Source organism: Loxodonta africana, chromosome 27 (assembly GCF_030014295.1).
Source record: "Loxodonta africana isolate mLoxAfr1 chromosome 27, mLoxAfr1.hap2, whole genome shotgun sequence".
In the NCBI taxonomy this organism is placed as follows: domain Eukaryota; kingdom Metazoa; phylum Chordata; class Mammalia; order Proboscidea; family Elephantidae; genus Loxodonta; species Loxodonta africana.
In genome coordinates this window covers 32,269,554-32,295,991 of record NC_087368.1, presented here as the reverse complement: position 1 = coordinate 32,295,991, position 26,438 = coordinate 32,269,554, and the positions used below count along the sequence as shown (strand labels likewise).

General features: G+C 45.4%; 1 protein-coding gene and 1 pseudogene across 2 annotated transcripts in view; both read left to right on the top strand.

Moving 5' to 3' along the window:
- GLB1 (galactosidase beta 1) overlaps window positions 1–24,610 on the top strand; it is a 116,021-nt gene extending 91,411 nt beyond the window's left edge. For both annotated transcript variants that reach the window (XM_064277429.1, XM_064277430.1), the window contains exons 14-16: window positions 483–614; window positions 6,668–6,922; window positions 24,071–24,610. In XM_064277429.1, coding sequence (XP_064133499.1) covers window positions 483–614; window positions 6,668–6,922; window positions 24,071–24,340 — 657 coding nt within the window. In that variant the 3' untranslated portion in view covers window positions 24,341–24,610. The remainder of the gene's footprint in view (window positions 1–482; window positions 615–6,667; window positions 6,923–24,070) is intronic.
- LOC111752171 (U6 spliceosomal RNA) lies at window positions 15,349–15,445 on the top strand (annotated as a pseudogene).
- Window positions 24,611–26,438: the final 1,828 nt, after the last annotated feature.

Below are 26,438 nucleotides of genomic sequence, written 5' to 3'. Positions count from 1 at the left end.
TTGTGGTTAATGCATTATATCAAGTCTTTTGAGGTGAGAATACTCCAGCTAACTCTGATTTTATCTCATTTATCTGATTTTGTCTCATCTCTCTATGTTGTTTAGAAGCTGTTTTTCATGTGACTGGTTTATGTGCTTTGAGAATATGAAGCGATTCCTCTAATACGAATCCACCCTGGAAATTTGCCCCCCATTTGCTTTCTATTAAAAATAGATGAGCAGCAAAACATCCCAGGGCAAAGGAAACCAACCTAGACTTTCCCTTGCTTTGAGCTGTGTCTGGTGATTTTCCTGTTCAGAAGTCAGTGCTAAGGGAACTTGGCCATGTGGCCGGTGATGGGGCTCACAGGCTAGCAAAGCATTCCCTACCAAGTCTGGCACAACTTCAAGGCTGCAAAATGAGAGCTAAATAAACTGAGCATGCTGTCTTCCTTCGCTGATCTTCTTACCTAGTCAATTCTTATTTGGCATTGATCCTACAGGTCCCCCAGGGAATCCTTGAGCGAAACAAGGTGTTCGTTACTAACATAACAGGGAAAGCTGGAGCCACTCTGGACCTGCTGGTGGAAAACATGGGGCGTGTCAACTATGGCAGATATACCAATGACTCTAAGGTAGGAAAAGCAGATCATTTGGGCACTCGCGTTATTGGGCTGACCTCTGTCATCTTATTGCAGACATGTTAGCCTCTTTGCTTTTTATTGAAGACACCGTTGCTGACATGCTTGAGAATCCAGTCAGCATCAAAGGTTAGAACCATGACTGCAAGTCTGCTGCCAGCCAGGATCCTGATTGCCTTGACTTTCCCTCTGTCGTCAGTTAACCACAAGGAGCTACAGAGTTCTAGAATACCTAAACGTTCTTTACAGCTCTCCTGTGCCACTTTTTGTAATTCCCAGGGTCCTGCTGAAATGTTTAAGTTTTAATTTTTTCTCCATAAATATGGTGAGCATGATTGTTTTTATAGCTCATGCCTGATAACTTCAATGTCTGGAGCCACTGGGGATCTATTTCTGTTGTCTGTTTTTGCTCATTCACCCTGATGGTATCTTGTCCCCTCCTGTGCCTGGTTATTTTGCATTGTGTTCTGCACAATGTGTTTTAAAAAATATTTTAGAAATCATTTGAGGCCTGGGATGATTTTTGTTTGTTTCTGTAGGCTCCTGGGGATGCTAATTATCCGGTACCACCTTAAGTCAGGTTTAAGGTTTTTTTGGGGCTGTCTGAAAAACATGAAGCCTGGCTGCAGTTCGTCCAGGTCACCCTTCAGTGGTCTCAACCCAAGGTGGGGAATAAGGGCATGGTTTATCAGGGCCACATCTTTCTGATTTTTGTCTCCCTTGGGTCCATCAGGTTCCCAAAAACACCGCTCAGCTTCTTACCTACCTCTTCCCAATTACAGGTGCCCCTAGGGCAAAAGTGGGGCTTTGGGGCTCATCTCTCTGGGTTCCCATCCTCTCCCTCATCTTGACCTATGAGTTTCTCACTATCTTGTTAGATCTTAATGCCATCAGGAAGATTTATAAAATATATCCCATTGAGGATTTTTAGTTGTCTTCAATTAGCCTGCCTTTGTCAGAAGCAGAACTTGCCATAAATAGATCTTTGATAAATTTAGGAGTAGCAAAGGGGAAATGGTGCCCTGGTGGTGCAGTGGTTAAGAGTTTGGCTGCTAACAAAAAGGTCAGCAGTTTGAACCCATTAGCCTTGGAAACCCTATGTTGTCATTGTTGTTTTTGTTAGGTGCCATCAAGTTGGTTCTGACTCAGTGACCCTACGTACTGGAAGCTCAGCTGAAACCTGTCCACCATGGGTGACCCTGCTAGCATCTGAATACTGGTGGCATAGCTTCCAGCATCACAGCAACATGCAATCCCCCACAGTATGACAAACTGACAGACACGTAGGTGTGGAAACCCTATGGGGCAGTTCTATTCTGTCCCATAGGGTCTCTGTGAGTCAGAATCAACTTGATGGCATCAGGTTTGGTTTGGTTTGGGTTACAGGAGAAACGGACCCAAGGCCTTATTTCTAACTCAGACTCAATCTACTTTCTTTTAAGCTTTGAAAATGCCTTAAAACACTGTACTTGAAGCACTCTTACTTCCTGAGCTCTCTAACCTTAATGGATGTCCTTAAACTATTGAGCAGATACACAAAGAGGAAATATGAACATCCTCAGTAGATTTTCACACTGAATTGCAGAATTGCATTTATTGCAGGTTTAGGTCTGGGTCTGAATAAACCAACGGACTGATTTTATAGAGTCAGAAAGATTGTGGCCGTACATATCATGTCTCCCTGGAAACATAAAAAAATTCTTTTTTTAATGGAAACACAGCTACGACGTATTAAGTAAAAGTCCATATATTTCTCATTCTTTATTCTCAGGCATGCACAACCTAAGGAGGCTTACACACTCTACACCCAGGGCACACTATCGTGTGTGTCTTCTGGTTTATGGCCCTCCCAGTTGGGACAAAGGAGCCATGGTGGTGCAGTGGTTAAGAGGTACGGCTGCTAAGCAAAAGGTCAGCAGTTCGAATCCACCAGCCACTCCTTAGAAACCTATAAGGCAGTTCTACTGTGTCCTATAGGGTCACTAGGAGTCAGAATTGATTCCAAGGCAGTGGGTAGTTGGGACAAAAAGCGGAACATTGGTATCATCATTTGGTTGTATTTTTCGAAATAGAGGTAGTTATTTCACTTAATTATACATGTCAGACATGCTTGTGGGGGAAAAACAATCAAACCGTCCTGAAATATGTAATGTAAATGGTGAACATTCCATTATACCAGCCCTAGAAATGCCTCCCTACATGTATTTATTTGGTTCTCTATGGTGGGCATTTGGAGCCCTGGTGGTGCAGTGGTTAAGAGCTTAGCTGCTAACCAAAAGTTTGGCAGTTCGAATCTACCAGCCGCTCCTTGGAAACCGTATGAGGCAATTCTACCCTGTCCTATAGGGTCACTATGAGTCAGAATTGACTTGAAGGCAACGGGTTTTGGTTTTTTATGGTAAGCATCTCTTTGAAGAGGTATCACTTATTGAATGGAGTCCCTGGGTGGTACAAATGTTTAAGAGCTCAAGTAGTAGCTTGGAAGTTCGAAACCATCCAGCAGTGCCTTGGGAGACAGACCTGGTGACCTGTTTCCAAAAGGTCACAGCCTTGAAAACCCTATGGAGCAGTTGTACTCGCTCAGAGTTAGAATCGATTCGACGGCAACTAACAACATCATTTATTGAATGTGTGTTCAGGGATCTTATATACATCTTCTCATTAAATTCTCCAGTACTCCTGCAAGAGAGGTATTATTGCCCCCATTTTACAGAGGAAGAAACTGAGCCTGATAGAAGGGAGATATCTTGGCTCAGGGTAAATGGCGAGCCAGCAATGTGAGTACAGATCCACCTGAGCCCCACAGCCCCTGCTGTCTCCACACCGCTAGGAAGTGGATGCTCAAGGGCTGATGGGGCTGTGCCTAAGCAGTCTGAGGAAGCTTTTGTATAGCCATTAAAATACTCTCACAACTGGCAGAACTAGGTGGTACCCTGCTACCACCAGTGACCGCCCTGACAGTGAACACAACAGAGAATCCCTGAAAGAGCAAGAGAAAAGTGGGATACAGACATCAAAGTCTAGTAAAAAGACCAGACTTATGGTCTGACTGAGAAGGAAGGGACACCAGAGGTCATGGTCCCGGACTTTCTGTTAGTGCAAAACTAAAACCATTCCCGAAGTCAACTCTTCAGACAAAGATTAGACTGCACTGTAACACATAAAATGATAGTGGTGAGGAGTGTGCTTCTTAGTTCATATAGATACGTGAGACTATGTGGGCAGCTCCTGTCTGGAGGTGAGATGAGAAGGCAGAGGGGGACAGGAGCTGGTTGAATGGACACAGGAAATACAGGGTGGGGAGGAGGAGTGTGCTGTCACATTATAGGGAGAACAGCTAGGGTCACATAACAATGTGTGTATAAGTTTTTGTATGAGAAACTGACTCGAATTGTAAACTTTCACTTAAAGCACAATTAAAAAAAAAAAAAAACTCTCACAAAACACTTTCTTCCCCTCCGAATCTTTTAACGCAGAAGCAATTTTTTTTTAATTGTACTTTAAATGAAGGTTTATAGAACAAACTATTTTCTCAATAAATGGTTAGTACACATATTGTTTTGTGACATTGGTTAACAACTCCACGACATGTCAACACTCTCCCTTCTTGACCTTGGGCTCCCTATTACCAGCTTTCCTTTTCCCTCCTGCCTTCTAGTCCTTGCCCCCGGGCTGGTGTGCCCCTTTAGTCTCATTTTGTTTTATGGGCCTGTCTAATCTTTGGCTGAAGGGTGAACCTCAGGAGTGACTACATCACTGAGCTTAAAGGGTGTCCAGGGGCCATACTCTCGGGGTTTCTCCAGTGTCTGTCAGGCCAGCATGTCTGGAATTTTTTGTGTGTGCAGAAGCAGTTTTTAAAAGCACACATGCTTTGCCAAGTTGAATGAGAAAACCCACCGTGATTTGTTTTGCAGCCTAAACTTTGCATTATTTTGAAACAGGGCTTCGAACCGGTTCTGTCCGGTTTGAACCCCTGCTGAGAATTTGCATTTCCATCCCCAGATAGACTGAATCAGAATCTACATTTTAACAAGATTCCCACTGCTCTACTAGTGGTTCTCAGAATTGGTCCCTAACCAGCAGCATCAGCATCAACCTGGAAACTTGTTAGAAATGCAGATTCTCAGCAGGGGTTCCAACCTGAAGGAAGCCCTGCTTTGAAGACCTCTTCCTCTGCGGGTGATAAGAAAGTTGAGCTCTGCAAGCAGAACGCTTCTCTTGTGTTTGAGTTCAATCATCCTTTAGAAAGAAACGGAAGAAGGAAGCCACTCCGCAGTGCTCTTCCTCCTCTTGAAAAACCCACCCAGCTCATGAAAGGCACTCCCTTGCTGGCAAACCCAGCTTAGGGTTTCGTCTGCAGTTTTCTGAGGGTGGACGGCCCATGACAAACTCTTGAATTCCAGAAAGCCTTCCCTTGGTGCCCTACCTCTTGCCTCTTTTGCTTACTTTGTGCCTGGATGTCTAGACAAATGTGTCTAACAAGTATTTTTAGAGCACTATTCCACAAACGTTTGTTAGGCTCCTGCTCTGCGTGAGATGCTGCTACACACGAGGTGCATCAGGGGATGCAAGGATGTCGGGATACAGGCTCAGCCTCAGGTAGCTCAACCTCTGCCAGAAGCGGCCTGCACCGAGAGAACTAGAGCACCACCCCGTCTAGGACAGCAGGTGTCTGGACTATCTCATGACACTCTTGCTGGCAGCTGAAAGGCAAGGCAAGCACCCACATGGAAATGGAGTATGGGGGCCACCTTTGCCTCCAGAATAAATATTTCTCTTACAGCCTCTATGCTAAGGCTGTGTAGGACTCTGCCTGCCTAGTCCTCAGAGGCCACTCTGGCCCATGGAGGGACGGGGACTCTGCTGTGTGGTCTCTGGGTCCCCAGTACACAGCAAAGAGCACAGCACCTAGCTGCCTGGGTAATGTTTTTGGAATTACTAAACGGGCGCTTGACAGTTGATACTGCAAGGTGTCCTGAGGCCAATCTGGGAATGGAGAAGTTCCCCCACGTGAAAGGCCGGGAGGGTGAAGTTAGACTAGCCATGAGCACAGGCTTCAATGCAAGCGGCTACCATCATGGGCACCCCAGCAACCCCAGGACAAAAAGAACAATTTCAGAATGCAAGTTCGAGGCTCACCATCGTCATCACTACCCTTTATCTCCTTTTACAGACATCACAGTGTTCTTGTTTATGTTATCTCATTTAGTGCTTACAGCAGGTGTGTGGTCTCAGGTGTGGTCATCTCTGTGGGTCCCTCTGAGGTGCTCAAGGTCAAGACTTGCTCCCAGTTATGTGTAAAGGGCAGAGTCGGTTGCTTCCATGCCTCCCTTCTCGAACGGGATGATGTTCTTTTCATCCTCCACTTCCTTCTTCCACGCCTCAGATTCCATCTTCTCTTCCACTCTAGCCATGGCTCTAAAGCAAACACTGAAGACTGGGGGATTTGGAGTCAGGAGCTGTAGCGACCTGCTTTGGTCAGGAGAGGTGACCTTGTGCATCCCAAGCCTCGGCCTCAAGAGGTTTTTCCCACTTCCTCTCATTCTCTCTTGGAACCCTGCCATTCTCACGTGAACATGCCCAGGCCAGCCTGCTGGAGGATTAGAGCTAAGAGGTCTCCCTTCTGATCATCCAGCCCACAATAGACCTGGCAACTGACCACTCAGCCAAAACCAGAAGAACCTCCCAGCTAGCCACATCCCAAACTGCCAAAGCACAGAATCATGCGATGAGTAAATACTTGATATTTTAAGGCAAAAAAAAAGCTATAGTGACCCATCCCCTTTTTGTAGGGTCAGAACCCTGGTCCTCTGTGGGGCATCCTGGCATCTAAGGGAGAGAGAAGGCTGTGGTTTGGGCGAAGTACCTCCAGCCAAGAAGGTGTGATTCAGCCTCAAGCCAGATACGTGTTACTTTGAGTCTTACTCACTGTTGGTGTTGTGTATCCCAGTTTGCTGTTCCCAGGAATTCAGGGCTGGAATGCACAAACACTTGAAGCCCTTTTCCTTGCCGCCCCCAGCTCACCGTGCTCTGTCTCTCCTTTGCAGGGTTTGATTTCTAACCTGACCCTCGGCAACAGTATCCTCACGAACTGGCTGATCTTTCCGCTGAACACTGAGGACGCGGTGCGCAGCCACCTGCGGGGCTGGGGTGGCCATGGCAACAGCTACCATACTGAACCAGAGCCTCACAGCTCATCGAACTTTACGCTCCCCGCCTTTTATATGGGGAACTTCTCCATTCCCAGTGGAATCCCAGACTTGCCCCAGGACACCTTTATCCAGTTTCCTGGCTGGACCAAGGTATGTGTCTTCATGGAAAGTGTTTGAATTGAGGCCCCAAACATCTGTTTTTTTAGTTTCTGAGAAAGAATCTCAAAGAGCCAATAGTGAGATGCTGTGTGACGGTTGTGACTGTGGAGGGTTTTCTGCGTTAGCCTACCCGTTCCTCTGGAGCGAGGTGGGGCAGATCTTTGAGGATTCGGTGACCAGCTTGGAGGTCCCACCCTCTGCACCATTTACTGGCAACCCCCTTGAGTGAATGATGGCTTTCCTGCTCAGTGGTAACTGAGCACAGCAGATGGGTAGCTCCAGTCCCTTATCAGGGTCACTGTCCCCAGCCTCAGCAGGCCTAGGCCTTGTCCAAAAGTCCTTGGTCTCTGTCTTTCCCCTTTCTCCAGTTGGTCTTTGTAACTTATGCATCTCTCTGTAAGCCACCTTACTCTTTCCCCCACCCCCTCAGCTGAGGGGTTCATCCTGCTATCAGGTGTAACTCCTTTGTTCCCTCAGCTTCCTGTCAGACTCATCTCTCTGCCTCCACCCTCGCTTCCTGCCCGGTGGCCTCTAGGAGGAAGTCTGAGCTCTGACTCCCCTCCCCACCTTCTTCCTTCAGGCCAGGGTTCTACTCCCATACTTTCTCCTCCTGCATTTTGTCAGCCTTTCCATCTCTTCTCCCGACCCCCTCCCTGTGGCCCATAAGTGAAGTCTAGGAGCTCTAGAGCATAAAATCAAAATAAAGCCCTCCCTGGAATCTCCCCTCACTTAGCTAACAGCCACAACGAGAAACCAAACCCATTGCTGTCAAGTTGATTCGAACTCATAGCAACCCTATAGGACAGAGTAGAGCTGCCCCCATAAGGTTTCCAAGGAGTGGCTGGTAGATTCGAACCATCGACCTTTTGGTTAGCAGCCAGACACTTAACCACTACACCACCAGGGATCACTTAGTTAACATGCATGTACTTATTCCCTTGCCTCCTCTCGTTCTCCCCTCCCCCTCCCCCTCTTGGTGTCTTCTTTTCATCTCTTTCCTTTGTTCTTGCTCTTTCCTTCCCTCTCCCTGCCATCCTGGCCATGATGGATTCATCTGTCGAGACTGGCATTTGCTCCTCTATAAAACCTTCCCAGACCCTTTGTATGAGGCATTGGTGGTTCAGTGGTCGAATTCTCACCTTCCATACAGGAGACCCGGGTTCTGTTCCTGGCTAATGCACCTGACGTATAGCCACCACCTGTCTGCCATTGGTGGTTTGCATGTTGCTATGATGCTGAACAGGTTTCAGCAGAGCTTCCAGACTAAAGGCCTGGCGATCTCCTTCCGAAAATTCAGTGAGTGAAAACTCTGGGTCACAAAGTTTTGAGCCCTCTGGGCTGCGAGCTTTGTGGGGGGCAGATAAGGCGCCCAGCTTATTCACCATCCTGCCCCTCCAGGGACCTGGTTGCTCTTTAAATGTTTTCAGATGAATAGGTAGGTGCACAACTGCCTGTGTTGTTGAGTGCCTGGGAAGAAAGTAGATGGGAGGAATGTCCTTTTGTTGTTGTGGGGCTTTGCTGTGTGCTGTGGACGCAGGCCAAGGAAGATGAGAAGACCTGAACACACACCATTGTTGTACCGAGTGCTATCAGTTTGACCTTAAGAGAAAAAGCTCTTAAGATCTGCAAAGCAGAAGGAGAACCTGTGTTTTGGGAATTGTGAGAAGGGCTGGGTGACTGAGCTTGAAGAGGACCTGAAAGATGGATGGCCTTTTACCAGAGGGAGTTTTGTTAGGGAAGGAATTTCAGGTGGGAGAGTTATAGAAGCAAAGTGCCGACATGGAAGCATGAGGCATTTTAGGAGGTCAGAGGAGGTTCACCTTGCCAGGTCATAAAGATATCAGACCCAAGAGTTACTGAGCTGGGCATTCTGCTCAGCCTTTTAGCAACACTATCATCTTAATCATCAAAAGAAGCTCTTGTGGTAGGATGTCCTATCGTTGCCTCCGGCTTGCAGATAAGCAAATGGAAGCTCGAGAGCTAAGTAATTTTGTATGAGGTACAGAAGTAGGTCGTGGAACATAGGTATTGCCTTAGTCATCTAGTGCTGCTAGATCAGAAATATCACAAATGAATGGCTTTAACGAAGAGAAATGTGTTCTGTCACAGTCTGGGAGGCTAGAAGTCTGAATTCAGTGTGCCAGCTCCAGGGGAAGGCTTTCCCTGTTGACTCTGGGGGAAGGTCCTTGTCATCAGTCTTCCCCTGGTCTAGGAACTTCTCAGCGCAGGAACCCCCAGTCCAAAGGACATACTCTGTTCTGGCACTGCTTTCGTGGTGGTATGACGTCCCCCCTATCTTTTTACTCACTTCTCTCTTTTATATCTCAAAAGATATTGACTCGAGATACAACCTAATCTTATAGATTGAGTCCAGCCTCATTCATGTAACTGTCTTGAATCCTGCCTCATTAATGTCATAGAGGCAGGGTTTACAATAGGTAGGAAAATCACATCAGATGACAAAATGGACAATTACACAATATTAGGAATCATAACCTGGTCAAGCTGACACACATTTTGGGGGAACGCAATTCAATCCATAACAGGTATCTAAGCTCCAGGTGTGGTTGACTTGAAGGCCCATATGAAAAGGTAGGCAACATTTATAAAGGCCAATGAGGAGCTTGTGCTAGTTAACTGGGCAGGGCTTCCTTTTTGGTCTGATGAACACACAGCACTTTCACACTTGAAAAGTACATATGCACACATCTGTGAACACATCAGAGGGTTCAGACCCGAAAGCCCCACCCAATCCATACGTCCACATAAAAACTTGTACCTAAGTGTTCAAATGTGTGCGTGTTCATAAAAGCATTATTCAAATGTTTATAAAAGCATTATTCATAATAACCAAAAGGTGGAAACAGCCCATGTGTCCATCTGCAGATGTGTAGATAGACAAAACATGGTCTAGTCATATAATGGAATATTATTCAGCCATAAAAAGAAATAAAGTACTATGTACATATTACAACATAGAAGAACCTTGAAAACATTATGCTAAGTGAAAGAAGCCAGTCACAAAAGACCACATATTACATGATTCTTTCACAACAGCAATGGGTTGGTGGGTTTCACCTGAAAGCCCAGAATAGGGAAATCTATAGAGACAGAAAGTAGATTAGTGGTTGCCTAAGGAGGAGCCTAGTGGCATAGTGGTTAAGAACTATGGCTTTTAACCACAAGGTCAGCAGTTCAAATCCACCAGCCACTCCTTGGAAACCCTGTGGGGCAGTTCTACTCTGTCCTGTAGGGTCGCTATGAGTCAGAACTGATTCAACGGCACCTAACAACAACAACGATAAGACCAGGCAAGGAGAGTGTTGGGCCAAGTGGGGAGTGAAAACTAAAGGGTATGAGATTTCTTTTTGGGGTGGTGAGAATGTTCCAAAACTTAACTGTGGTGGCGGTTGCACAACTCTATGAATAGACTGAAAAGCACTGAAGTGTACACTTCAAATGGGTGAATTGTGTGGTATGTGAGTTATCTCTCAGTGAAGCTGTTACCAAGGCGGGGATGGGGAGCCCATCCGAGGGATTTGTGCGTCCCAGGTTGAGTAGGTCTGAAGGTCAGAGGATGCACATATATCATATGTGAGGCAGAGCATACGTGTTTTTTGTTGTTTAGTGGTGGGCAGTGTCCTTTTGCGGAGGACGGTCCTGGGCCAGCTCCTGAGGGTCCGAAACAGCCTCAGAAGGGGCAGATCCAGCGCCCCACAGGACGTTGAGTTCTGACTTTTGGGAGAATTAGCTATCTGTCAGATGAGGGGGCCAACCCCGTGAGGCCCAGCCCTTTCTAAGATTCTTGCCTCCAGCCCTGTCTCTTGCCCACTAGCCTGCCTCCACCCTCTCTGTCAGGGGAGGCCCCTGTTAAGGCCTCCTGGCTTTTTTGATTCATTTGCTGTCAAGAAACTGCCCTGATTTAGTAAGTAAAGTCACTGATACGGGTGATTTGTGAGATAAAACATCACTTCTGGTTATTCTGGCTTCACTTTAGTCGGATGTGGCTTTCTGGTTAAATGTCCAAACGTCAGCTGGGATTTCAGGGGCCGGGGTCAGGTAGGCTTCACTCTGTCGAAGAGACACAGGGCAGCGTTTCCTCAGCACAGAGCTCCTGTCTGACCACAGACACTCCCTAAGCTCATGTTCCCCTCTAGGGCTTCAGCTCTGGAACATACATACGTGTCATACCTGAAAAGTTGTCTGTCAGTGGGGTGACCTTCGTGCCACTTACCTCTCTCAGAGTGGTGTGGACAAGTCACATATTAGTATCCTATGCAGCTTTCCAGCTTTTTTTAGCCTCTTGCTATAGATCTGAGTGCATGACAAAGCTTGGTGGTGAAAGAACCAGGCAATGACCCATTCTCCCACAACCAGAATTATGTTTTGAAAAGCTAAGATTCAAGATGGAGTACTGACTAAAAGTAATTTGACTTTTTAAAGGAATCCCTGGTGGCATAGCGGTTAAGAGCTATGGCTGCTAACCAAAAAGTCAGCAGTTTGAATCTACCAGGAGACCCTTGGAAACCCTATGGGGCAGTTCTACTCTGTCCTATAGGGTCACTATGAGTCGGAATCGACTTGATGGCGGTGGGTTGTTTTTTTTTTTTTTTTTTGGTTTATTAGTGCCTTCCAGCTATAAAAGCAAAAACACAAAATAAAAGAATTTATAACAAACGGCTGGCAAAATACCCTCTATTTTCAGAACAATTTGGCATCTTGATTTTGACATCTCTTTGCCTTCTTAAATAGGGTTTATAGAGCTTGTCAGCCTTTTCCCTGATGGCTCAATGTCAATCATCTGGTCTCAGTCCACTGGGGGAAGTGGAGATATAGACAGAGCCCAGGAGGACCATGAGAGGAGATCGCCAGTAGGGTGTGAACCCACGGGGCCACTAAGAAGAGATTATAAATGTTTAGGATTGCTGAGAGAGACTGGGTCCTCCTGTTGTTATTGTGTACCGTCGAGTCGATTCCGACTCAGAACAACCCCATGTGACAGAGTAGAACTGCCCCATAGGGTTTTCTAGATTGTAATCTTCACAGGAGCAGATCACCAGGTGTTTCTCCCAAGAAGCTGCTGGGTGGGTTCGAACCGACAACCTTTTGGTTAGCAGCTAAGCACTTAACCTTTGCACCACCAAGGCTCCTTTGGGTCTTCTTAGAGGGGACGTTTTGGGCAGAGGGACTGAGTTCAAGGACAGAGAGGGGAGTGGTAGAAAATGGAGAAGTAGTTTGGGGCCAGACTTGAAGGGCTTCAGGTGTCAAGGAGTTTGGACATTACCCTGAGAACTTTGTAGAAGCAGGGGAGGCTCTGAGTAAAGACCATAGGGTCTCCTGCAAGCCTTAGTGTACAGACCTTATAACAAATACTACTTGTCTGTCCAAAGGTGGTTTTTGCTTATCAGGTCTTTGTTTTATTCAGATAGATGAGGCGGCATGATGACCATTGTTAGGTGTGGTGTTACGTGAGAAGTTCTTTCTTACTGCCTCCATTTTAAGCAATAGTGGAACTTACGGAAGCTGAGGAGGAAAGGAATTTATATTTACGGTTTGAGGCAGGGAGGAAGTGATTCATTCTTCAACTAATATCGTATGCTTTGATGACTCCAATTTTATTTGAGTTTGTCCTAAAACACAGAGAGACGGTGAAGTTAATTAACTTTATTTAATTTAAACTTTATTTAAGGAGGAAGCAAAGGCATATGATTAGCATCAGCTACAGGTCCATTTGGGAATTTCAAGAGAGGGGGTAATTGATTTTCTCCTGTGTACTTTGGTGAGATCTATTTAATATCTGATCTCTTAGCAAGCCCCTAACTTTTTTGCCTTTTGTTGCTGTTAAATTTCTTTCTCCCAAGTTAGCATCACAGTTGCTCATGAGGTACGTGGGGTGAAAGCCTCTTCTTCTTGGGAACTGGACCTTGTCTTTCCTAAGTCCCCCAAGTGTCTAAGCGTCTTCTTTTTTTCCAGAGAATAACAAAGTCATCATTCAATTCAAATTTATTTCTATTGTTTTTAAAGAAGCTGCAGACCACATTTGCAGCTTAAAACAGCATCTGAACTTTTGTTTTAATTGTCACAAGAGGGTTGTATCTATCCCAAGAATTTAAAACAGACAGACAGACACACAAATCTGTCTGATCGACAAAAGAACTAGGTCAGGCATTTCCGGGAAGCTAACATTTATTGAACTACCACCTGTCTGTCACACGATAGCCAAAACAATGGACTTGAACATAGCAATGATCATGAAGATGGCACGGTATGGGGCAGTGTTTTGTTCTGTTATACATAAGGTCGCCATAAGTTGGAGACAGTGTGAACACCACCTGACCACAACAACAACATTTATTTAAACAATTATTTTCACCTTGGTGATAATAGCGAAGAGTGGGAAGCCTGCCAGGGTCAAGACATAGAGAAAGTCCGATTTTGTCATGATGGAACTGTTTTAACTGGGTCAATCCCGTGAGGCCCCAGAAACCACCGGTGTTCACTCTGTAATGCTTGGCCCCACAGGGGTTCATTCCATTTACTGAGAGTGTGTCTGCTTTTAGATCATGTTTACCGAAATGTGCATATTCCCCCACCCCCACCAATTTTGCCATCATATTCTAAATGAGGAAAAAAATCAGTGAATGTATTTTTTTTAATAGAATTTTTAAAGGTTTGCTTCTTTTAAAGTGACTGTTTCTCATCGAGTGGGGAATGCAAGTATTTTATTTTTCTAATTTTATTGTGTTTTAGGTGAAAGTTTACAGTGCAAATTGCTTTCTCATTCAAAAATTTTATACACAAATTGGGGACATCAGTTGCAATCCCTGAAATATGTCAGCACTCTCACCCTACCCCTTTGCACCCTGGGTTCTTGGTGTCCATTTGTCCGGCTTTCCTTTCCCTTCCTGCTTTCTCATCTTCGCTTTTGGGCACGTGTTGCCCATTTGGTCTCATATACTTGATTGAACTAGAAAGCATTAGAAATGCAAATATTTCTTCTTCCAGTGAGCAGTATTCTCTAAAACTCTTAAACCAAGAGCAGAGTTGGGTTGGTGTAACTCTCCCAAAGCCAGTTTCTTTGGCTTCCACCATAAGAAGACGCTTGTGGCCAGTGCTGAGACACTTTGTCCAAAGACTCAAACCACTTCGTAGAAACAGGAGCATGAAGTATTCTTGCAGTAGGGCTCCGTGTGACCTCTTCAGCGAATCCTTTCTCAGGCAGAATTATCAACAAGTACTATCTACTGAAAGGAGCTCTGGTGGCACAGTGGTTAAATGCTTGGCTGCTAACCAAAAGGTCCGTGGTTTGAACCCACCAGCCGTTCCATGAGAGAAAGACATGCCAGTCTGCTTCCATAAAGATTACAGCTTTGGAAACCCTATGGGGCAGTCCTACTCTGTCCTGTAGGGCCGCTGAGTTGGAATTGACTTGACAGCAACAGGTTTGGTTTTGGTTTTTATAATCTGTGGATGCAGTCCCTGGGTGGTGCAAACAGTTAAGTGCTCGGCTAGTAATTGAAAGGTTGACCATTCAAATCCACCCAGAGGTGCCTTGGAAGAAAGCACCATTGATCTACTTTCGAAAGCTCACAGCCATTGAAAACTGTATAAATCACAGTTCTACTCTGACCCACGTGGGTCACCACCAGCTGGAACTGACTTGACAGCGACTGGTTTGGTCTGTTTTCTTGGTATTAGCTACTGAGTGCTGCTGAATGTACTCTGAATGTCACTCTGCTCTGCGGGGTGCTGAGACTCTAGCCTCGAATAAGGAGAAGGCCCATCCCTTCACAGAGCCTGAAGTATAGCTAGAAATACTGAATAAATCAATAATCGAACAAATGATAAGAATTTCGAATAGTAACAAGTGAGTGACTTGGGGTGGAAGACCTGATATGAAGGAGGGTGATCATGACCATCCCTGAAGAGGTGATGATGGAGTTGAGACCCGAGTTACCAGAAGTCTACAGACCTGGGGAAATTGTGTTTCCGGCACAGAGGATAGCTCGTACATACGTGAGAACAAGCCTGGTGTGTTTAGGAATGGACAAGAAGTCCACCAGGAAGCCCAATGAGCAAGGGTGAGAATGGCGGACACGGAGTGAGAGAAAGAAGGCTCACTATGAGTCCTAACAAGGAGGTTAAAAACAGGAATGTGACAGCGTCAGATTTTCATTGTGGCTGCTGTGTATAGCCAGGTTGTAGGGTTAGGAGAGGAAGTGGGGAGACCTGTGTGGAGGCTTCGGTGGTCTAAGACAGCAATGGTGATGACTTGATCTAGAAGACCTGCTATGAGGATGAAGGGAAGTGAAGAGATTGTGGCCTGATGATGAAATTACAATCTGCGTTTCACCCACAGCTGCGCTGCCTGTATGGTGGCCACCAGCCACGTGAGGCAGTTTAAGTTAAAATGTAAATTAATTTTTGCTGGCTTTAGCAGAACGGGAACAGTACAGAGAAGATTAGCACGGCCCCTGTGCAAGGATGACACACAAATTCATAAATTTAAATTAAGGAAAGTGAGCTAAAAGTAAGACTTCAGCTTCTCTTTCACACTGGCCACATTGCAAGTGCTCCGTGACCACATGTGGCTAGTGGCTACTCTGTTAGACAGCACAGGATGGTTTCATCATTGCGGCAAGTTCTGCCCCAGATCTCTGTATTTATGATCTCCTCTATAAAAATAAATTAAAAAAAAGAAAATTTTTATTTTTTTCTATTTTGGAAAAGCAACTAAACCACTGTATACCTCATTTAATGCCCATTTTGTTAAGAGCCAAGGTCCCTAGGTGGTGCAAACACTTTGCACTCAACGGCTAACCTAAAGGTTGGCAGTTCTAACCCATCCAGCGGTGCTGCAGAAGGAAAAGCCTGGCGATCTGCTTCCATTAAGATGACAGCCAAGAAAACCCCGTGGCGCAGTTCTACCCTGTAACACGTGGGTTTGCGTGAGTCAGTCGACTCAACGGCAGCTAACAACCTGTTAATAGCAGAGGATGGAGGGAAATTTTGTTCTGAAGAAGTTTATAGCAGGCAGCTCTGGAGAATTAACTGAGGCCAAAGATGATGTAGTGCTGAGTATGAGATAAAGTTTGGGGGGATTCACAGGACATGTGCACAGCATGATACCTATATATCACAGCAGTGTCTGGGTGAGGAGGTGGTGTTCACGTGGGAGCCGACAGCTCAAAATGGGCCACAAGCACGTCTGGGCTCTTAAACGCTAGCAAGCAGCCATCTAAGATGCATCAATTGGTCTCAACCCACCTGGATCAAAGGAGAATGAAGAACACCAAGGACACAAGGCAATTACGAGCCCAAGAGACAGAAAGGGCCACATGAACCAGCGACTACATCATCCTGAGACCAGAAGAACTAGATGGTGCCCGGCTACAGCCGATGACTGCCCTGACAGGGGACACAACAGAGAACCCCTGAGGGAGCAGGAGAGCAGTGGGATGCAGACCCCAAATTCTCATAAGACTAGTCTTAATGGTCTGACTGAGACTAGAAGGACCCCTGTGGTCATGGCCCCCAGACCTTCCCTTGCCCCAGGACAGGAACCATTCCCGAAGCCAACTCCTCAGACATGGAGTGGACTGGACAATGGGTTGGAGAGGGATGCTGGTGAGGAGTGAGCTTCTTGGATCAGGTGGACACTTGAGATTATGTTGGCATCTCCTGCCTGGAGGGGAGATGAGAGGGTGGAGGGGGTTAGAAGCTGGTGAAATGGACACGAAAAGAGAGAGTGGAGGGAGAGAGCGGGCTGTCTCATTAGGGGGAGAGTAATTGGGAGTGTGTAGCAAGGTGTATATGGGTTTTTGTGTGAGAGACTGACTTGGTTTGTAAACTTTCACTTAAAGCACAATAAAAAGTATTAAAAAAAAAAAATGGGCCACAAGCAATAATCTTTGGGAGAAAAGAATACGACAGATCAGTGTGTAGAATCAAGGAATTGATGAGAAGAAAAATAGATCACCTTTGAAGCAGCAGCCAGGAGCAACAATTTGCAAGTTTAGTTGCTGAACAGGTTTCAGCGGAGATGCCAGACTAAGAAGAACTAGGAAGAAAGGCCTGGCAATCTGCTTCTGAAAATCAGCCAGTGAAAATCCTATGGGTCACAACAGTCCCATCAGCACCCACTCTTGGGGACGCCACAGGACCAGGCGGCTTTTCATTTCTGTTGCCATGAGCCAGGGGCCAACTTGACAGCAATTGATAACAACAATTACTATAAATAATTGGTTTAAAAAAAAAAAAAAAAGCCCATGTCAATAACGCACCCACCTCGTGAAACGTGTGGCATAGCGTCCTTACAAAAACAGCATGGGGTAGGGGGTTGTGCAGTTGGCAAAAAAATGTATTACCCGTGCTTTATTTGGGTAAAAATACAGTAGTTATCCAGCGCTGTGTACTAGTTATCTATTACCTTCTTTCTGTCTTTCTTTCTCTCTTTTTTTTTTTCTAGATCAGTCTTACTTGGGGTTTACCAGTTTATTTTTTATAAAAGCCAACTTTTGGGCTTATTGGTTCTCTGTGTTTGTTTTCTATTTCATTAGATTCCAGTCATCATTTTGAAGACAAACTTTTACTGGAGCACAACATGTATACAGAAAAGTGCACAAATTGTCCTCACACAGTTTAATTTCCAAGAAATTAACATTCTTGTATAACCACCACTCAGAGCAAGGAATAACATGTTATCTGCACCCAGAAACACCCCTCAGGCCCCCTCGCAGTCACATCCCACCTCCTCTCCAATGATGTCGTCTATCCTGACTTCGCTCGCCATAGATCAGTTTTGCCTAAGTCTGAACTACATATAGATGTAACCATACGTTATGTAGCCTTTTATACTTAGCTTATTACGGAGAACAGTCCTTTGTTGATTTTAATTGCCGTGTGATATTCAGTTGTATGAAAATGCCGACATTTATTTATCCCTTTTACTGGAAATGGGCATAAAAATAGTGCTACCCTATGAATCCCCTTAGACATGCCATTAGGGGTCCTCTTTCTTACAGGAGTGGAATTCTGGGCATTGAATTGCTGGGTCATGGGAGTGTGCTACCCAGAGAGCTTTTCAGAGTGTTTGTACTGACCGACACCCTCCAGCAGCGGATAAGAATTTCCATTGTCTTACAACAGTTGCTATGATATCATGCACCTTTTTATTTTAATCATCCTGGTGACGGGGATTGATACCTTGTTGTGGTTTTAATTTGCATTTCCCTGATGAAAAATGAACTGAAAACATTTTTCTAGGTTGTTGGCCACTTGACAGGTGTCCTTTTAAGAAGAGACAGTTCTATATTTTTGCCCATTTATCTGTTAGGTTATCTATCTCTTTATAGGCATGTTTATAGACATTTTCTATAAAATCTATAAATAACTGCTTAATCAGGTATGTATCAAAAGTATTTCTACCATCCTGTGGCTTACATTTTCACTCTCTTATGGTATATTTTGATGAACAGACGTTCTTAATTTTAGTGTAGCATAGTTTATCAAGATTTCTTTCATGATTTGTGTGCCGTGAATATCTGTCCTCTTAGAAACCCTGGTGATGTAGTGATTAAGAGTTCAGCTGCTAACCAAAAGGCAGCAGTTCAAATCACACCAGGCACTCCTTGGAAACTCTATAGGGCAGTTCTACTCTGTCCTATAGGGCCACTATGTGTTGGAATCGACTCAATGGCAATGGGTTTGGTTTGGTTTTTTGGTATGTTTTCTTCTTAGAGCTTTATTTTACATTTCACATTTAGATCTACTACATTTCACCCGGAATTGATTTTTGTGTATGGCGTGAGGTGGGGGTCAAGATTCACTTTTTTCCCAGAGAGACTATTCTATCCTCCACTGAATTGCCATGCCCCCTTTTTCACAAATCACTTACCATATGTGTATGTGACTCTGTTTTGACATGCTCTCTTCTGTTCCATTGGTCTATTTTGGAGCAATGTCACTTTTTGCAGCAGCATTAATTACTATACTAAGCTTGATTTTCCTGTAAGCTAGATCTTCCTACCTCATTGTTCATTGAGATTTTTTGGCTATTCTTGGCTGCCCTTTCCATTTCCATACACATTTTAGACTCAGCTTGTCAATTTCCATCAGAAAAGAAAACTAATGAGATTTTGGTTGGAATTGTGTTGAATTTGGAAGAATTGAGTATCTTTACAATATTGAGCCTTCCAACTTATTTAGGTCTTTAATATCTATCAGTAATATTTTAGCATTTTCTAGGTAAAGGTTTTACACATCTTTCATTACATTTATTCCTAGGCATTTGACGATTTTTTTGCACACTATTTTAATAGTATTTTAATTTCATTCTCTAAAAATTTTTTTCTAATACACAGAAATGCATTTGATTTATATATGTGTATGTATATGTATGTGTATGTATATATGTGTGTATGTATATATATATATATATATATATATATATATATATATATATATATATAAAAGCTTGTATCAGGGGCCTTGCACATAAAAAATATATCCCCTCTTAATCCTAATCATTTGTTCGTAGATACTTTTGGATCTTCTGTGGACACAATCATGTTGTTTGCAATTAGTAAGAGTTTCATTAATTTCTTTCCATTTCTGTGCCTTTTATTTCTTTTCTTACTATATTGCACTGGCTAGGAACTCCAATGTGATGTTACATAGAAGTGTTAATATTCAGACATTATTTTTTCATTCCCAATTTCAGGGAAGGGGTGGCTTTATTATTTCACCATTAAATATGCTTCTCATTGAAGTTTTTTTGAAAACACACTTTCTCAAATTTAAGTAGTTCTCTCATCCATCAGGAGCCCTGGTGGCACCGTGGTTAAGAGCTTCAGCTACTAAACAAAAGATCGGCAGTTTAACTCCATCACCCGCTCCTTGGAAACCATATTGGACAGTTCTACTCTGTCCTATGGGGTCACTGTGAGTTGGAATCAACTTGATGGCAACAGGTTTGGTTTTGGATCTCCTCCATCACTATCCTGACTTGTAATATTAGTTTTGCGTGTTTTTGAACCCTGTAAATTTGTGTATGGCTCCTCTTGCTCAAAATTATGTGTCTGGGCTTCCTTCTTGTTGGTGTGTAAGCAGTAATTCATCCCTTTTTACTGCTCTATATAGTGTTCCATTCTGAATATACCACTGTTTACACATTCTACAGGGGCCAGGCAGATAACATGAAAGAGGGAAGTGGTGAGGTGTAAGGTTGTAAACAGTGTTGGGGGACAGTGGGCACCTGGGTAGTATATGCCTTGAATAAAGGAACAGTTTGTACAGAGTTCTAGCCTATTTTTGTTATGTGTGAACATAGGCCCAATGTTGCTGTTTTTCTGATTTCTCAAAGAAGCCAACCATCTCTATATATTTTTAATTTGAAATTTCTTTCCATTTTGGGTTAAAGTTTCATAGCCCCAAGAACTCTGGGTTAATATATAAATGTACTTAAAGGAGGCAGTAATGCTTTAGCCCATTATCATTCATTAAACAGTCATTGTTGAGCCTACTGCTTGCTAGGCCCTGTGCCAGCTGGTGGTAAAGCAGGAGAATTGGCACTGCCCCTGCCTTTTAGAAGCTTATAGTTCATGGCAAAGGCAGGCGTGTAACTGTTAACTCAGCAGCTAACTGAGATGGAAAGGGGCAACAAAGATGACAAAGTTTGGATAAGAAGGAAGAGTGGATGGATAAGAAGAAAGACCCAGGCAAGACTCTGCACACTGGAGATGTTCTCTGTCAGTCACAGTTGAGTCTGGGAAGCGGAGTCACGAGGAGTATTCTCTGTTGGAAATTAAACCTTACACAGATGTGGAAGGAGCTGGGGATGGGAACATCAGAAAAGGGAGGCAGAGACAGAGGAGGAGTCACCCACCAGCCTCCTGAGCCCTGGCCCGAGTGGACAGTGGGCCTTGGCAGAGGAATTCAAGAAGCAGATTTGGCTGCTGAAGTAGCATGTTGGGGAGCTCACAGAGAGGCCTTTGGGGACTGTTGTCTCTGTGTAGCTACTGGATTGCTGGTCAGCTGGGCCAGGAGTGAGGAAGATAGCTGGATGCAGAGTAAAGGAGACCAAGCGTGAGCTGGAACTGGCCAGGCAGCCCTGGTGCTCTGAGTCCCTGTATCCAACCTCAATGACCAAGAGCACCAGCTGCTGCTCAATCTCAAGCCAGGTCCTCTTTTGACCAACTAACGCAGAATCCTCTGGAGAAAGGGATCAGGGAAACAGGTGCCAACTTACCAGGATGATATGCACAATTCAGCAGAAAGGACCATGTCTTGGCTAACGTGTGAAGCTTAATTTTAGGTGTGAGAAGGGATCCCGCTGTTTGGTCAGGAGCAGGCTCAGCTTTTGCTGGGAACGTACTACAAAGCCCATACTTAGCACACCCTTGCTCAGGTGCTGCTCACAAGGCCCTCCAGCGATCTGCCTTTGAAGCCATCTCCCACCTCAACCACAGAAGCCAAGTGGGGCCGGTCCCTAATACTGCAAAAACAAGGCACCGCAGATTGTAAACTGATAAAGCCCAGCAAAGCTGTTGTGGTGGATCCTTTTAGGATGAATCGCAGTAGTGTATCCCGTGCTAAAAACAAGAGTAAAATCATTCTGAGAAGTGTGAAACTGTCATCCTTTTTCTAAATGACTGAATCCCACAGACAGGCAGTTTTTAATCACTGGTGTCCTATGTAGGCATGGGGACACCAAGACCTCTTCGTGTGGATGGTATGAGGGGCTCTACCAGTCACCAGGCAACCACCCAGGGCCAGGCGCTGTGCTGAACACTGCCTCCTCCTGCTGTTACCATCCCCAATCACCACTATGAAACCCGGAGTCCGGGAGAAGTTAGGGAGCCTGCCCAAGTTCAGACAACTAGTAAGTGACAGGCATGAGATTTGACCTCAGGTTGGAAATTCAAAGGGAGCTGGTAAAAGGGAACACCTGGAGGCTGACAAGTTCCCAAAGGTGAACTGCCAAGTAGCTGTAAGGAGACAACTGCAGCCACCTTACCATGGGGATCAGTCATCCAGTGCTGCTATAACAGAAATACCACAAGTGGATGGCTCCAACAAACAGATATTTATTCTGTCACAGTCTGGGAAGCTAGAAGTCCAAATTCAGGGCGTCAGCTCCAGGGGAAGACTTTCTCTGTCCATGGGCTCTGGCGGAAGGTCCTTATCATCAATCTTCCCCTGGTCTAAGAGCTTCTCAGCACAGGGACCCCAGGTTCAAAGGACGTGCTGTTCTCCTGCCTCTTGTTTCTTGGTGGTATGAGGTCCTCTTGTCTCTCTGCTGGCTTCTCTCTTTTATACCTCAAAAGACATTGACTTAAAACACAATCTAATCTTGTAGATTGAGTCCTGCCTCATTAACACAGCTGCTGATAATCCCACCTCATTAACATCATAGTGGTGGTATCTACAACACAAAGGAAAATTACATCAGATAACAAAATGGTGGACAATCACACAATGCTGGGAATCGTGGCCTAGCCAAGTTGACAGATATTTTGGAGAACACAGTTCAATCCATGACAAGGGCTCAGCAGGTGATGGCCCTGACTGGGCCGCCTCTGCGGTGTCCCCAGTCTGTTTGGACCACTGTGGGTAGTAATTTCTTTCCTTCTCTCTCCCTCCTTTCTTTCTTCCCCACATTTTCTCTTTCTGTCTCTTCCTTTCTCCCTTGGTGTGTGCATGGCCTCCTTCCTCCTCTCTTGCTCTCCTTTTCTTTGTAATAGAATGCTCCATCTCTTCCACCCACTGGTGAGTCCTATCCGATGAGCTAATCCGAGTGCACATACCCAAGCACGGCCCCGGTTCTTCAGGAGCATCCCCTCCACTTCAGTTTTGCAGTGGGAAGCAGCTTCTGCTCACAGAGATAGTCTTTGCAGCTGGTAGGATCACCCATGTGCCTTGAAGCAGATGCGGAGTTCACACCCCACTCTGGTAGGCTGTGAGAAGAATTCAAACAGGCAGAGGCTGGTGGAGTCAGGCAGCCCCCAGGGTACCAGGAAATCCAGAAACTTGTTGGAACTGCTATGTTGCTCCCAGTACTCACAACTGTGGCTGCTGAAGCCAGTCAGAGGGACCAAACGCATATCTTTCTGAAGCAGAGTTGGGTATTTGGGGTGACTTTGTCATTCCTCCCTCCACCTCCTGCCCCAACGTGGCCAGATATCTCAGCGGATGCTGGGACCGTCACTGCCAAGGGCCTGGCTCCCAACCCTTGTATGTGATGGAAGGCTTCCCTATGGGGTATGTCCTGACGCCGCCACTGCCAGGCCCGCGTGCATCTGGGCCCCCACACTCCTCAGACAGCTGGTCGTGCCAGCTGATGATTTCTCTTCTCTTCTCCAGCGCCAGGTGTGGATTAATTCGTGGGTGGCTAAGAGCCATGGCTGCTAACCAAAAGGTCGGCAGTTGGAATCCACCAGTTGCTCCTTGGAAACCTATGGAGCAGTTCTACTCTGTCCTGTAGGGTCACTATGAGTCGGAATTGACTCAACGGCAATGGGTTTGGTTTGGTTTGGGTTTGTCTGCTTGGTTGAAGAGTTTAGATATTAACCTGTAAGCAACTAGGAGCCATGGAAGCATTCTGAATAATAATAACTTGATCAGACTTGATTGATGGAAGAAAATATTTTGACAGCGGTGTGAAGGATACATGGGAAAGGCTGAGCGTAGAAGCAGGGAGACCAGTCAATAAGGAGGCATTTGCAGGTGTTCAGCGGAGAGAATTGGGCGCCAGGACGGGGATGTGGAGCCCCTATGGGAGGGGACAGACAGGAGAGGTATGAAGAGGGTGGAATCTGCAGAAACTGATGGTGCAGGTGAGCGTAAAGGAAGTGGGGGTTGGGATGGCTGGAGTTTCTGACTTGGCACTTGGGCGGGAGGTTGTGTCACAGAAACGGGGAGGGGAGCCCTGGTGGCGCAATGGTTAAGAGCTCAGCTGCTAACCAAAAGATCGGCAGTTTGAATCCACCAGCCGCTCCTTGGAAACCCTACGGGCAGTTCCTCTGTGTCCTTTGGGATCGCTATGAGTTGGAATTGACTCAACTGGCAACAAGTTTGGTTTTGGTTTGCAGAGCACCTGGTCATGCCGACTGATGGTTTGTTTCTCCTTTCTCTCCCCAGGGCCAGGTGTGGATTAATGGCTTTAACCTCGGCCGATATTGGCCCGCACGGGGCCCCCAGATGACCTTGTTTGTGCCTAGGCACATCCTGGTGACCTCAGCCCCAAACACCGTCACGGTGCTGGAACTGGAGCATGCCCCCTGCAGCAGCGTGGACCGTGAACTGTGTGCCGTGGAGTTTGTGGACCAGCCGGTGATCAGCGCAGCTGTGACCTACAAGCATCTCCCTACCAGGCTGCCAAGTCAAGACCCACGGCTGGACCACGTGTGATGACTGCGATGCTGCACATACCTCACAGACCCGCCCCTTAATGCGAACATTCACGGAAACGTTTGATTGGGAAATAAATTTAGGGTGGGCGTTTCACCTGACGACTCCCTATAGCCTTGGGGTCCACCGTGATTGCATGGTGGAGGCGATAGCCCGGTGTCGCCCAGACAGATCTGCAGACTTGGAGTGGAAGCTCTCGGTGTATTTCTGATTTTTATCTTGGGAGAATCATGTTATCTTTTTGCTAAATAAAATTTGTACTCAACTGATGATGCTATTGTTTCTAACACTGAGCGGGTATTAAACTATATGGTCTGACTTAAGTCATGTCTATACTTAAGTGGGAGCCCTGGTGGTGAGTGGTTAAGAGCTTGGCTGCTAACCAAAAGGTTGGCAGTTCGAATCCACTAGCTGCTCTTTGGAAACCATATGGGGCAGCTCTACCCCATCCCAAGGGTTGCTGTAAGCCAGAATTGACTCAATGGCAAGTTTTTTGTTTGTTTGTTTTTTGGTATTTACTCAAGTGGGCTGAATAAACGACTTCACTCATTTGAGGTTGAAAGGGGTGGAAAATAGCCTTGGTTCAGTCTAGTGGGCAGCTGCTTTTCTGATTCTTATTTAACGTCTTTTTCAATTTCTGGGACACCTGCTAAAAAACCCATTGGCCGTCAAGTTGATTCCGACTCAAAGCAACATAGGACAGATTAAAACTGCTGCATAGGGTTTCCAAGGAGCAGTTAGAGGATTTGAACTGCTGACCTTTTAGTTAGAAACTGAGCTCTTAACCACTGCACCACCAGGGCTCCTGATACCTACTAAAACCCAAACCCACTGCCATCAAGTCGATTCCGACTTATAGTGACCCTATGGGACAGAGTAGAACTGCCCCATAGAGTTTCCAAGGAGCACCTGGTGGATTCTAACTGCTGACCTCTTGGTTAGCAGCCATAGCACTTAACCACTACGCCACCAGGGTTGCCTATAAATCTAATTCAGAATAAGGAATATGCAAATAACCTAAATGATCAATAATTAGAGCGTGTACATACATTTGTACAGTAGGATACTATGCGGCCACTATTTTTCTTCTTTTTTTTATTGTGCTTTAAGTGAAAGTTGACAATTCAAGTCAGTTTCTCATACAAAATCTTATACACTCATTATGTGACCCTAGTTGCTCTCACTACAATGTGACAGCATACTCCTCCTCTCCACCCTGTATTTCTTTCTTGTGTCCATTCAATGAGCTCCTGTTCCCCGCTGCCTTCTCATCTCGCCTCCGGGCAGGAGCTTCCCACATAGAAGCCCTCTCCTCACCGGTATCATTTTATGTCTTCTAGTCCAGTCTAATCTTTGTCTAAAGAGTTGGCTTTAGGAATGGTTTTAGTTTTGGGCTGACAAAGAGTCCAGGAACCATGACCTCTGGGGTTCCTCCAGTCTCAGTCAGACCGTTAAGTCTGATCTCTTTACTAGAATTACGTCTGCATCCCACTTTGCTCCTGCTGCATCAGGGATTCTCTGTTGTGATCCCTGTCAGGGCGGTCATTGGTGGTAGCCTGGCACCATCCAGTTCTTCTCATCTCAGGCTGATGGAGTCTCTGGTTTATGTGGCCCTTTCTGTCTCTTGGGCTCATAATTACCTTGTGTCTTTGCTGTTCTTCATTCTCCTTTGCTCCAGGTGGGTTGAGAAGAATTCGCAGCTACTAACTATTGATGTAGACCTTTATTTATATGAAAGTGCTTTTATGACATATTGTGTGAAAAAAATCAGATTACTGTAAGTTTGAGCCCATTTGTATGTTTACGCATAAGCACTGCACATATCCACCCACTCCACACAGGCCTGTATACATCAGTAGACACATATATGGAGTTTACAGGGGTTTGCCGTTGAGTCAATTCTGACTGATAGTGACCGTACGGGACCCAGAAGAACTGCCTCATAGGGTTTCCAAGGCAATAACCTTTACAGAAGCAGACTGCCACATCTTTCTCCTACAGAGCAGCTGGTGGGTTCGAATTGCCTACTATTCAGTTAGTATCCAAGTGCTTAACCACTGTACCACTCAGGGGCAGATTATCCAATAAGCAATGTAAG